Below are 13,749 nucleotides of genomic sequence, written 5' to 3'. Positions count from 1 at the left end.
GCACTCGGAGGACTGGGCCGCCAGCCAGGAGGATGCAACTCTGTGTATTGTGTGACCTTGAGTACTACTGTATGTGGCTGGAGGGAAAAATCCATCTTCTGGTTTGTTATGATGGAATATGAAAAGATGCAGGTATGAAAATACCCTGTTTCAGTTCATTTATTTTGTTTACTCCCCGATAACAAAGAACTTTCTCCATGTTGTGTTGTGGTTATTTCATTCATCTGCTTCTTTCCCTCTTGAAAGAAAGAGTCTGGATAGAGAGCAGTCTGCTCTTTAGAGTGTCTGTGAGTGTGTTCTGGCTCTCAGACATCAGCTGATCATGATGATGATGATGATGATGATGACGACTATGGATATCAGACAGAGTTTAGATGCCTTCCTTGCTGAATAGAAATGCTTACTTACAAAAAGATTACCTACAAATATGGGTGTATCAGTTTAGAGGTCAGGATTAAAGCTGAAGATAGTCATTTTTAAATGTAATTTATAAAGTGTGTGGTCACATAGTTTACAGTTAGCAGCCAATGTTGTGGTTCATAATCCTTAATCATGGCTTGAGCTCCAGCACAGTATACATTTAAAGCTGTGGTCTTCTACTGATGCCTATGCATGCATAGCTTTAAAAATGCATCAGCTCCTGTAATGTCTTTGACCTTCTCTGCTCTACATCCAAAGCTTTTTAAAACCAGCAGGGATCAGTTGTTTGAAACATTTCTTTTGGCACGTCAGGGTGATGACTTCAAATATCCATTAATTCATTCATGAGTTTTTTTGTGTCTGCCTCTTCACCTTTGTTGTTAAACAGAAGTTAGCAAACAGTAATGAGCATTAGTGCAATCCAGATGTGGGTGTAGATACAGCCATGTGTGACTCCTTTTTTCTCTGCTCAACTACATTCATCAAACAGTGACAGTTCAGGACGAATACAAATACTGTTACAGGCCTCCTTGCAAGACTTCAGATCCCAGCAGGATCTGCTGATTAAGCCCAGACAGTGTCACAAGGAATGATAACACAAAACTGATTTGGGAAAATTGGATTCGATCAAAGCCATTTTTTAAACTACTACTTAACAGTTATTAAATAATGGACTGTTTAGAAATATATCATTTGATCTAACAGGTTTTAATTTTAGCTTTTATGGTAGACATTCAGTAAATGCCACACTGAAGACGCACTTTTTTCAAACCAAAACATACAATTTGACCCCCCGTCTCCACCTGTTTGTCTCTGATGCAGCCAAGACAGGCCGTTTGTAGAGTTAATCCTGACTACTTAAAGGGGACATATTCTACCTTTTTAAGACAAGTTTATATCGGTCTCAGAGGTCCCCAAAACATACCGGTGAAGTTTGTTGCTGAAAAAATACTCTGGTGTTTTTGTGTGTCTAAAAACCCCTCTGTTGCAGCCCTGCTCAGAAGGAGCTGTTTCTGTGTCTGTAGCTTTAAATGTTACTGAGCTGTCTGACTCCGCCCCTGACTCTGCCCCTCTCAGGAAATGGATGTGGCTCTCCTGTATTGTTTCCTTTGTGAACTGTCAGACAACATCTTAAATGATCTATCTTATGCTATCATAAAGGAAATAAACAAGCAGTAAATATGCCTACCCACAGACCTCCAGGGGGCACAGATGGGGATTCAGTATAAGCGAGTCAGTCGGAACAGTGTGAGCTGATATTCTGCCACCACTGTCATAGAGGTGGCTTGAAATCACGCAGGCTTAAGTCTCCGATAAAAAAAGGGAAGCACTGTCCAGTCAGTGTGAACACATAGCTAAGAACAACCAACCCAGAGGAGTTATTACTAAGTAGTATAATTTGTTAGGATATGATCTCTGATGACTTTTGCATGCATGTTTCAACTGTTAATTATTAAATCATGGCCTGGATCTAAAAGGTTACTTATTGTGTCAGTCTTTTGGGCATTTTTCCCTCGACACAACATGCTGAATCCAAACACTCGCTGTTTTTGATTTTTGATTTCTCTCATTGATGTTCATTCCTTTGAGGCCTGAGAGGAATTTAAAGTTCCAGGTGTAGCAGCAGATGCATCATGAGTAAAACATTCAGCCACTGGGATTCACTTACTGAATAATGTATACATGGGAAACATGTTGAAAAAGGAATAAAAGAAAACTATAAAAAATATATGCATCATTAAATAAAGAAGTTCTGTGTTATTTAAAAGAAGCAAATCTCTGGTTATGTCCTGCACAAATATGCCATCTGGACTGCTTTTTATTGTTCTGTTTTTTTCCTGTGTGTGTAAAGAAGTGTTTATTTCCACTGCTTTTACGCAAACTCATCTGATTTACTCCTGCTGCCCTGTCCTTTGGGGACATTAGGGGGCATCTCTGTCTGGATGCATCAGAATGGACGGCCGTGATCGGCTTGGAATAATTGCTGATGCTATCCTGCTATCTGGATGTGTCTCGTGGCAGACAGTGAGATGTCAAACAGCAGAGAGGTCAGCTAATGCACTTTTGGACAGTCGCTCTGTCTCCGCTCAGAGAAGGGATGCTGATGACCTCTTTGGGATAATGATTTGATGTGGAGTTTTGCTTGCGTGTGTGCATCACAGAGGGAGAGAGAGTGCTTGTTTAAGTGCAGGTGTTCATGAATCTAAATTGGATGCCCCCCCCCCCAACCCAAAGTTGTGGATTTGCCAACTTTGCGCACAGCCAGCAAACTAAAGGGAACATTAGAAAAAAGCACACATTGTCCTGACTCGTGAAAATATTTCTCTAGGACACAGACACATGGAGGAACCATCCATCTCCCAAATGCTTACCACATATTTTCATGTTTAAAGACGGCGCTCCTTTTAGAGATGCACAGATTGGAAAAATAAGGGCCGATAACAATGCTAAAATAACAATTTAACTGACACTGATGCTTTTTAATCTCTTTTCTTGTGCAACATTCTCACTGTGCCACCATTTTCTTTTATGTTTGATCTTAAAACAGATCAGGTGACTTCTGCCCTGTAAAATATCTGCCATTTAATTCAGCAGTCAGGCATCATCCATGCATCTCTAGTTTCTTTGCCAACATTGTTGAAACACTACATTACCAACACTCAATGGAGCTAGTTTAAATTTTCTTATCTTGCAACTCTCGAAATAGAAGGTTGATAAGGCAAGAAGTAACGTTTACATTTTTCATTACACAAATAAAAAAAACATCAGCTGAGATAGCATCCATGGCACTGTAGCCTCACTGTGCTCATTTTTTCTCCATCCTGTTATTCTCTGCCACATATATATTGTTGTTTACACATAAGGACAAAATTATTATCCCCGATGGAAATTCCGTTCATCTAAACCAGTCTTACTCAACCCTGCTCAACCAAAGAGCCAAATTGATGAAAAATGCCTTTGCAAGAGCCACAATCTAAGTGGTGAAAAAGTGGCAAAAACGGCTTAAAGTAGCAATAAAAATAAGTCAAACGTGGCAAAAATGTGTGAAAAGTGTAAAAATGGTTGAGAAGTGACAAAAAAATTAGTTACAGGTGGCAAAAATGGTCCAAAAGTGGCAAAAAAATGAGTGAAAAGTGACTAAATTGGGCAAAAAGCAGTCAAGATTGGCAAAAATGGGCAAAAAAATAGGAAACACGTGATATGTAATGGCAAAAGGTGGCTTAAATGGGCAAAATGTGGCAACAAACGGTGAAAAAGGGCTAAAAGAAGAGCTAAAAATTTGGGAAAAAAGAAAACAAGTGGTATTTAATAGCAAAAGGTAGCTTATTTGGAGGAAAATTGGCAAGAAATGGTTAAAAAAAAAGGGTAAAAATGTGATGAAAAATGGAAAATGGTGGAAAAAAAGTGGAAAAATGGGGACAAGTGTCAAAAAGAAGTTGCAAAATAGCCAACAAAAATAGGAAAAAAGGTGTATTTAATTGCAAAAAAAAAGCTTAAATGGGTGAAAAGTGGCAAAAATGGTGAAAATGGCAAAAAGTTTCTCTTTTTTTTTAAGGTTTTCTGGGGGAATAATATTTAATTAAGACATAATGAGGCCACAAATAATTACAAAAGAGCCACGTGTGGCTCCAGAGTCACATGTTGAGTATCACTGATTTAAACGTGTTTCTCAAGTGCTTTTAAACAAAGCAAAGAATTTTGCTTTGCACACAGAAATGAAAATATTCTACAAAAAACACAAACTACCTGAGTCAAAATTATTAGCCCCCCTGGTGCTTATAGTCAATAGTGTCTCCTTTTTGCTGGGTAACAGCCTGCAGTCGTTTGCTGTAATTTGACACTTTTCATCTGACCAAAGGACACGCTTCCAGTGTTCATAATCCGTCTTCAGCTTTTCCTTAGCAGACTTCAGTCTGGCTTGAAGGTGTCTGTTCTGCAGAAGGGGATTTTAGAAGGGGAGTCCATTCCTGTGCAGGGCTCTAGTGATGGTCTTCTTTGAGACTACAACTCCTGACTTGGCTAAGTGCTCCTCTAGAGTCTTGGCAGTGTTTCTGGGGTCTTTAGACACATCTCTCACTAGTTTTCTTTCCAGAGTCTTTGAAATCTTTCTCTTCCTCCCTCTACCAGGCTTGTTCTGGACTGTGTGGCTCTCGCTGGATTTTTTGATTAGATTTCTCACTCCAGATCTTGACTCTTGGAAATGGTGTGATTACTTTGTAGATCCTTCTCCTGCTTTGTGAGGTTCAACAATTCTTTTCCTCAAGTCTAAAATGATTGTCTTTTGTGCCTTCTCAAGTGACAACCTAAACCCTTTCTGAGGCTTTTATACTGTGTGTAAACTGGGAAATAACTGTTGGTTTTATCTTGATTTTACAAGCTTTGAGCATTGCAAAGTTATGGCACATCACTGACTAACAGTGGTTTTTAGCTATGGCTGGACTAAAAGGTCCTAAAGGTTCTAAAGGGGGCTAATAATTTTGACCCTGGTAGTTTTTGGTTTTAGTGAAATAATTTTGTTTCTGTATGCAAAGTAAAATAATGTAAGCATCCAAAATAGAACTAGGATGTTTGAAAAAGCTGTGTTAAAAACTCTCCCATCTGTTTAACAGCACTTGGGAAATACTTTAGAAAAAGTGACATTTGCATAGGTGGGATAATGATTTTGTCCTCATTGTGTGTATTCTTTTTGATCATAAAATGTTGATTTCTGTTTGTCTTTCAGGGGGCGAGAGTTCAGAATTCAGCCAAGAATCTGGGCGTGAGAGATCGTACGCCGTCATCAGTCCCGAGGTAAATCTACAGTTCTGTTTTTGTGGGGAGCCATCAGCAGAGCAACTTAAAAAGATCTTAATTATGTTTTTTAAAATTTATTTTTGGGCCTTTCGTGCCTTTATTAGAGAGAGGAGGACAGTGGATAGACTTGGAAAAAGGGAAGAGAGTGAGGAGGGACATGTGGTGAGGGACCACAGGCCGGATTCAAACCCAGGCCGCTTGCGTACATGGTGTGCGCCTTAAACCACTCAACCATCTGCACGCCCGACATTACTGGTATTTTGAAGCATATTGTCTCTCCCCTCCTCGACAGTCATTTGTTTCCATGACGTCGTCTTTCTCTCTTAAATGAGGCTGTCATTTAGCAACGCAGCTGCAATAAAAAGCAGCTTATTTAATTTCTGCATATATGCTCTTTAGATTTCCATCTCAGTGAAATGAGCATTCAGGCTTTTTTAAAGCTATTCGTACAGAACAGTAGGCCTTCGTTTGTGCTTTTCGTGTAGGACTGGGGCCAAATGGTTCCATTAGAAGGGAGCTCCCTGCACTCAGTGGCCCCGAGATGAGGACAAGGACCGCCTCAGCCATTTGGCTCTGACATATAGGCTTCTGTGTGACAGGCAGGCCCTCTTGAACCTTTTAGTGAAATTGACAAATACAATTAAGGAGCAGGATGATTAGTGTTGAGACATTGTGGTCGGAGAGCAGAATCGCTGCACTCCCAGTTGGTTTCTGTCATAATTGTTGAAGTGTGAGTGACTGCTGCAGAATGTGGAAGTGTGCTCTGGGAATCATGCTGTTTTTTTCTGTGTGTGATGTGGAGATGAAAGGGACAGTCATATTTTAGTGTGAATTTACCCCGCAGCCATGTGATGTGAAGCCAGTCTCATCAGGAACAGAAATGTGAGTGGAGTAATCGATTATTTAAAGTGCAGAAGACAGCAGGGCTGTTTGAGAATTACAGCTGATGTCCGAGGGAATTGTACTGTGATTATAAATACATGATCTATAATGAATAATACAACATAAATATGTTGTAACAAAATGTTTCTTGTTCATTACAGCAGTGGTAAGCTTTGCTGAGAGAGGTGCATTATGACTAATCACCATAGATGTTACCCACACATGCGTTTTATTTTGTAACTTGTGAAGCTAAACCATGGTGTCTGACTTTGTAATGCAAAACTGGGTCTTATTATTTCTGTGGGCTTTTTTTTTCTCCAGCTACATTTCTGGTTAAACCTTTACTTAAACCAAACACAGACCTGAAATCAAAGGGAGTAAAACTTCTTAGCAAGACATCTGCACATTACTGCGTTCTGTTTACAAACGTGTCTTCAGCCATCATGTATTGAATTAAATTTTGCGTTTGTGTTTTTTTTAACAGGTTGTACAAGCTTTGCCAGCCTCCACCTCCAGATGGTGACCCATAATGCAACACATTCAAGAAGATGAAGAAATCTGGAGGAGCTTTGGCCTTCACCTATAAATTCCTCCCTCCGACCATGAAGGATCAGTCTAATGAAAGACTCTAACTGGGTCCAGTTTTCCACGCCGAGAGCTGCAGGTTTAACTGTAAATAGAATTTTTAAAACGTAAATAGTATTTTAATACGTTTGTTTTCCACTCTTCTTTTTGTTTAGTTTTCTTAAAATACTTTGGAAAAGACAATGATTTGTGGGACTGAGACAAACCCATAGATTGCAGTAAAATCCGCCAAGAAACTGAATGAATTTTATCAGTTTAGCAAAACATGTTTGCTTTAAAAAGATGCTTCCTTTAAATAATTTAGCAAAGCTATTGGAGGAGATTTGGTTTTGTATGGGTTCAAATTAGGCTCCAACGCTAATGTTTTTATCAATCCTCTCAGTATTTGTAAACCGTAATATATGTGTTTTTAAAGTTCATCATATGTTTATTTCCTTGTAAATATTCATATTTAGTTTGTGAATGTGCTGAAAAAATAATGTTTCTTGTAATTTTGAGATTTTTACAACTTTTGCATGCTTATGATGGTTTTCATCAGTATTAACATTCTAGATTTCTGGAAGTAGAGCAATGAAGTATATTCTGTTATTTTATATTGACAGTACTCAGGATAAGATAAAAGTGTCTATTTGTTACTTATTGAAAGTATTATTGTAGATGAATGTGTAGCTCACTACTATGCAAACAAACAGTTCATGACTAAGGAATAAACTTCAACAATAAGCTCCAGCAGTGTATTCATGTATGTATGTAGCCATACTTTAGAGTATGTTTGACTTTTGCTGCAGAGATGTTCACAAATACTGTAATGCTGTCATGTATGTTTGTTTGTAAAAGTACATTAAAATGCATAGCAATGATGGGATTCTTGGGAATTTCATTTTAAAAACCATCCCGCCTTAGTTGTTCGATTGATTTTAAAAATCCTTCCTATTCCAGGGTTTGATCCAGGGATTGGACAAGGATGGTTTTAGCCTCCCATTCTTCATTAGATTGGCCATTTACTTTACAGTGTAGCAATATACACAGTAGCCAGATCACTGCCAGTATACTGAAAGTTGATACGTTTGTGATGAAGCCATTAGAGCTCAGCAGTTTGGTTCCAGAAGTAAAATTCCCATTCAGTTTCTCCACAGTGGATTTGATTATCAGCCATATTGACCTACCTGACTGTTTTATGGATTTATTTGCAATCTTAGGCAAAAATACTACAATTCCCAAAATCCTTTAGTATCACAGCGACATCTCTTATTGGTCAGGTCTCCAGTTACCATAAACTGTCTACCTTGCCTGTGAATGACAACTGCCATGAAGTGACTACGGTGTATTGCAATATTATTTTTTTAAATGTAACAATTACAACAGCCTTTCCCACTGCAGTATGCTGCTGCCCTGCTTGATATGAAGCCCACCAAAACCCCTTGTTTACAACCATGGAACTCAAGCATTTACTCTTTATTGATCATATTTTGTTTCTTGAACAGGTTCATTAGCGCGACTCGGATTGTGTTTGTGGGGTCACAACATACAGTGCTTAACAAATTTATTAGACCACCCTAACCCTTACCAAAGGTAGGTTTATGCCACAGCAGCCCTAAATTAACAGCATTGGTAATTACCAAAATAATTTTTTATGTTTCTGCAACGGTCAATACACCATTATGTAGAAGCTCTATAACCAAAATGATATTTTTAATGCTAAAATATAATTATTATTGTTATCCATGCATTTTCAAATTGAGTGATTTAAAAAAAACTGAAAAAATAGTAAAGCACATTAGTATTTCTTGATTAATATGCCAAGTTATAGTTATTTACTTGCAAGAGAAAAATGAGTTTTAGTGGTTGAATGTTATGCTTGACTAATTTCTGACTTCTCAGAGAAGCCCAGTGAGCTGGCTCAAATTTGGGTGAATTCAGTTTGAAATCTCTCGTTCCTGTTCAAAATGGTAAAACATGCAGAGCCCACTGAAAATGAAAGAGTCTGCATTAAAGCACTTCATGATGCTGGATGGTCTTTGAGACAAATATGACAGGTGGTCTAATAAATTTGTTAAGCACAGTACATTTAATGAACCATTTATACTGTTTTAATCAGCCATCTGCAAAGCCACTTGGATTTTCTTTTCATTGATCTCTGAAAATGTATGTTGTGGCCAAGCAAACTCTTACCAAGTAGCATTAATGTCTTCTAAGACACTGACAAATTCTTTGAAGTGGAAAGCAAGTGGTATTGGCTGATAGAATATCTACCTGTGTGTCACCAGTTAATCCAACACCAGTTAGCTAAAAGTGTCATTATCGTTCTAAAATCATGATACACCACGCTGGAGTCCAATTATTTTCACTTCTGCCTCCTAAAAACGTCTGATGTTTATATTTTAAGTAACATTGGATAGGTAGGGTAGACATTTGATTAAAAGGTTTACAACTGAAGCTCTGCATTTTCGAACAGCATATAAAAAATCAACAATTGAGGTTAGAGATATTCAATTATTCAGAAAAATGCTGAAAATTTTATTTTTAGAAGAACGTTAAAAATATTTTTACACTGCAGTGAGTGTATAGAAAGAGTATTACGGCCATTTAAACAATTGGCATGCATTTTTTTTAATTCTAAGAAAAAGTCAAAATTCTGTAATTTTTTTTTATAATCTAAAAAGGCATACCAATTATTTGTCATTAAATGTCCCCAATCCTCCTCTGTACATATGTTCCTAAAAGTAAAAAAAAGATCTGATTTTTTGAAATTACATTTCCATGCTGTGATCAGCAAGGCCATAAGCAACATACTAACAACCAACCTGGAAAACTTTGGGCTCTAAAGCCTCAGCCCCATCCGCCGCCTGTGCTTGAAGGTTTGAAAAGATAAAGAAACCACAATCAAAATGGCAGTTCAGGAGTTGAAAGAGCCAGCTCTTCCTTGGGAGCCATGCCAAGAGAACCAGTTCACTGAAAAGAGACGGACTTCCCATCACTAGTACCCCCCACCACAACATTTGTCGATTACTCCCTCCCTGGTGGGGTACAAACAGAGTGAGGCAAGCATGGCTTCACTATGGGTGGACTGTCATGGAGGAAGCATTGCCTGCCGGTGCCAACAGATGCACTGACAGTCTCACCCATGGTCTCACTGGACAGCTGGAAGTCATAGCAGAGGGTGAATATTCCTCTATTCCTCCCAGCATTGTGTATTCTCACTACAGTTCGCTGTCTTTCTCTCTGTTACACTCCGACTCGTCTCCTCGACCAGGTGTGCGTCTTTCAAACTCTATAAACTCCAAAACTTTGAATAGAAACACACCCAAAATGCTGCTGGGATTGAAGTTACCCATGTCCGCCATCTCCTGGTGGAAAGTGGTAACAGTGCAGATCTCCGCCATTATCCCTATCTCCCAATAGTACAGAATCCTTTAAAAAAATTCCTGGATCCAGACGGTGATCTGGATCACTCCCAAAATCTAATCAGTTCTTTCTTATGCCATTTCTGACATTTCCTGAAAATTTCATGACAAACTAACAAACGAACAAACCCGCCGGATCACGTAACCTCCTTGGCGGAGTTAACTAGGGTTGTTATTACTTTGCTTTATGCATCAGAACAGAAATTAGGATTTTGTAAAAAAATGTACGGGGGATTTGAATGGTGAATAGAACTCCCAGTAGGCTACTGGAGCTGCAAACATTGTGGGCTGAGCTCTGTAGATTAAGATTAAATGTAAAAGAAAAGTGGAGGATGGAAGCCCACCAGTACTCCACCAGTGGGACCCCCTCTCAAAAAGTGTGGACACGCCCCTGTCTGATGAACCAAGTAAGCCTATGAGGAAATAAGTCAGTATCAAACATCTTGTTTTTTTTTTATTATCACTTTTAGTATTTAAAAAATGAAATATCTGATGTACAAACTTTTAAGTTGCTCTACTATTTAGCACCCTGCTCTGCACCTGCGTTAACGGTTGCTGCACGTGCGCAGTGTATTAGCCTGAGCATTTCGCTCCGCCGCGTGCAGAGAGATGCATTACCACCAGCCTGGGGTAAAAACACGGAGCTAGGCTGAGCCCAGCGGATAAATGGGAGTGGCGGTGGTGGCTCTGTTAACACTGCTGGCAGCCAGTGAGCGGAAGATTTGTACTCTCTGTCACAGAGCTGCCGTGCCATTGGTTTCCACCGGAAAGCTGCTGCCAGAGCGCCGGAGAGTCAGTGAGGCGACAAACTGGGGATGGTCCCGGGCTGAGTCTCCACAATGAGCCGGGCTCAGAGACGCCTGCTCCGCTCTGCTTGACTCATAAAAAAAAAAAAAAAACCTGCTTGAACTCGTCCTGGCTCCACTTGGAGACATTTTCTTTCTTTGCACATTTTTGGTCACCGACGGCGAATCGTGAAGGACGAATGACACCGGCTCACCTCATGATTTCTTCCTGCTGAAAGCTCCACAGTTTCTTCATGGCGTCTCCACAGCAGTCAAGAATTCAGTCCTATCTGGAAAAGAATAAAATTGGACCCTTGTTTGAGGTGAGTGCGTAAAATTCACTCTGAAGTTGTTGTCAGTTTAAATAACCAGAGCTTTGCACCGATCCACACTGAGCTGTTTAAATTCATACTTATGATAGAAGACCAGTCCACATCTGCAATGGGAGCTGTTACTCTGAAATCACTCAAGATGTCTTACACTGTTTTGTTTTCGCCACATGTGACAGAACCCAAAAGACATAAAGCACTTTTAAATCTTACTGTCCCTGAACGTCACACTGCGCTTTATTTTAATTACACACTGAAACGCCAAAAGGAAAACTGGAGCTAAATTATTGGGTTTTCCATCAGATTAATTGATTTTGCGTTTAAAAATGAGATAATGTTCCCTATCACTGCCTGGATGACATTGCTACAGTTAGCTGAAGTTATGGCCACTCAGGGAAAGCAGTTGTAATTCATATTACACAGCAGGGCTGGCTTTACTGCTCGTTCTGCTACAGAGGACACAGCAGCACTAACTACCTGCCTCGTCTGTTTGCCAGTACAGGGATCTGTGTATGTGTTGATCCAGGGGTGTTCTCTGTGTGGCATCCAAGCAACCCAAGGGAGAGCATGACTTCATCCTTTGTTTGCTATTGGATTTCTTTCTGAAAGCTGGTGTGTGAGAGCACAGTCACAAAGAAAAGCAGGAAAACTGAGCCGCTTGAGATGCAGCAGGTCACAGCGGTGGTACAAAAGGGTGGCTGCGTTTGTGTCAAAGCAGTATTCACATGCACAGGATGGGTTTCTCAAAGTGCTGATGTTTCACTTCTGTTTGTAGTACCAGCACAGACGCAGGCGCAGGGCTGCATGTTAAACAGATGTAGTTTCAGCACCATGGACAGAGACTCGTGCCCAACACTCATTTAACGGCAGGAAATGTTATTGTGAGACTCACACCGCACCGTGTTTGTATGTGTGTGTGTGCTCTCTCTGTTTGTTTTTCCTCCTCTCCCACCTGTCTCACCCCTCTGTTTCCTTTTCTGTGTTCTCTGTATTTTTGGCTCAGTCCACACCTAAATTGGCCCCCCTCTTCATGTTACAACTGAAAATAGTTGGGCGCTGATTTAAAAGGAGTAAAGTCAAAAGGCTGATAAGCCCCATATATCATATAAAGTTCCATCCATTCTGAAGTGTGTCCTTAAGACATCACACAACATTAGCAGTCCAGCCAACGGGGGCATGGATCATTGCTGAGTTGAGTAGCGTTCACTTTAGATTATGGATAGTGTAAGGCTGCAGTATGCAGGGAAGATACTCACTGTTTTTTAAAGGTAGACAAGAGCAGGGCAGTAAAAGTGATTTTACGAAAGCTTTTTTTGGTTTGTCTCACTCCTCATGAGAAAATGATGAAATGCAGTGCACCTGAAATAAGCTCTGGCCATTTTATTGTTGTCCCAAAGAAAAACCAGCCATGTGCATTCAGTTGTGAAGAAACCGGTTTTTTTATAGTAAGGAGAATCCAGGAGGGGAGGCTGGACTTAGCTTTGGAAATTTCCTTTGGATAAGAGCAGCAGAAGTTATCAAACAGCCGTGCTGCTTATGTCTAATGGCTGAATGGTTCAGAGGTCACTGTTCTGTTTGGTTTCAGGGTCACAGTGTAGAACCAGTTTGGTTCGGTTCCACAAGAAGTGCTAACAGAAAGTCCCAGATGCATGGCTCTAGATTTGTCTAAGTTACTTGAAACAACAGTAGTACAAATACCTGTTTACTCCATGTTATTTAGAACTACCTGTGATAGTTAGAGACAATACATATGAAAATTTTTTAAACATAAATGACCATTGTCATCTGCTTTAAAGGTATAAAATATGGAAGAGACTAGCTGAGTCTGCTTTTTTACTCATTCTTGATTATGGTGATGTTCTGTAGATGAATTTGCTCAGACTCTTCATATGTTGTACAGTGTTTATTCTGGAGCTCTGAGAACTGATTACTTATTCACCATCGTACTTTATACTCTAAAGTCAGCTGGACTTCTTTAAGTAGGGCTTGGCAATTAATAGCAAATAAGATTAAACTACAACCTGCCCTGCTGCAGATTCCAAATCACAAGTTTCTTTTAATTTGTGATGTGTCAAAATACCAGTTTAATTCCTTTTTCACAGCAGAGATTTTATGTTATTATGCAAACATTCAAGTTTCTTTTACAATAAAAATTCCTGCATTACTAATCTATCCATCCATCCATCCATTTTCCATACCGCGTATCCCGTTGGGGGGGTTGCAGGGGGGCTGGAGCCTGACCCAGCTTTTATTGGGCGAGAGGTAGGATACACCCTGGACTGGTTGGCAGTGAATCGTAGGGCTTTTACTAATGTATGTTTTTCTTATTTAAAAAGAGATTGACATAAAAATGATTAGCTGTCCCTTTCAATAATGCAATTGATATCAAATTTGCAACATGAGCCAAAATAATTGCAATTACATGTTTGTTTTAAATTGTTTATCCTCAGTACATTTGATCTTATATTGTGTAGCTTGTAATATGGAATAATTTATTGCTTGTATTTATCTAAAAATATATAAAACAAGGAACCTAAAAATAACTGCATA

General features: G+C 39.5%; 2 protein-coding genes across 2 annotated transcripts in view; both read left to right on the top strand.

Moving 5' to 3' along the window:
- prex2 (phosphatidylinositol-3,4,5-trisphosphate-dependent Rac exchange factor 2) overlaps positions 1-7,573 on the top strand; it is a 180,038-nt gene extending 172,465 nt beyond the window's left edge. Inside the window, exons 40-41 of the mRNA XM_041814271.1 lie at positions 5,144-5,211; positions 6,581-7,573. Coding sequence (XP_041670205.1) covers positions 5,144-5,211; positions 6,581-6,626 — 114 coding nt within the window. The 3' untranslated portion in view covers positions 6,627-7,573. The remainder of the gene's footprint in view (positions 1-5,143; positions 5,212-6,580) is intronic.
- Positions 7,574-11,117: 3,544 nt separating this feature from the next.
- c19h8orf34 (chromosome 19 C8orf34 homolog) overlaps positions 11,118-13,749 on the top strand; it is a 130,184-nt gene continuing 127,552 nt past the window's right edge. The window contains exon 1 of the mRNA XM_041814515.1: positions 11,118-11,193. Coding sequence (XP_041670449.1) covers positions 11,125-11,193 — 69 coding nt within the window. The 5' untranslated portion in view covers positions 11,118-11,124. The remainder of the gene's footprint in view (positions 11,194-13,749) is intronic.

The sequence above is a fragment of the Cheilinus undulatus genome, linkage group 19 (genome assembly GCF_018320785.1).
Source record: "Cheilinus undulatus linkage group 19, ASM1832078v1, whole genome shotgun sequence".
Classification (NCBI taxonomy): domain Eukaryota; kingdom Metazoa; phylum Chordata; class Actinopteri; order Labriformes; family Labridae; genus Cheilinus; species Cheilinus undulatus.
This window is presented reverse-complemented; position numbering and strand designations above follow the sequence as displayed.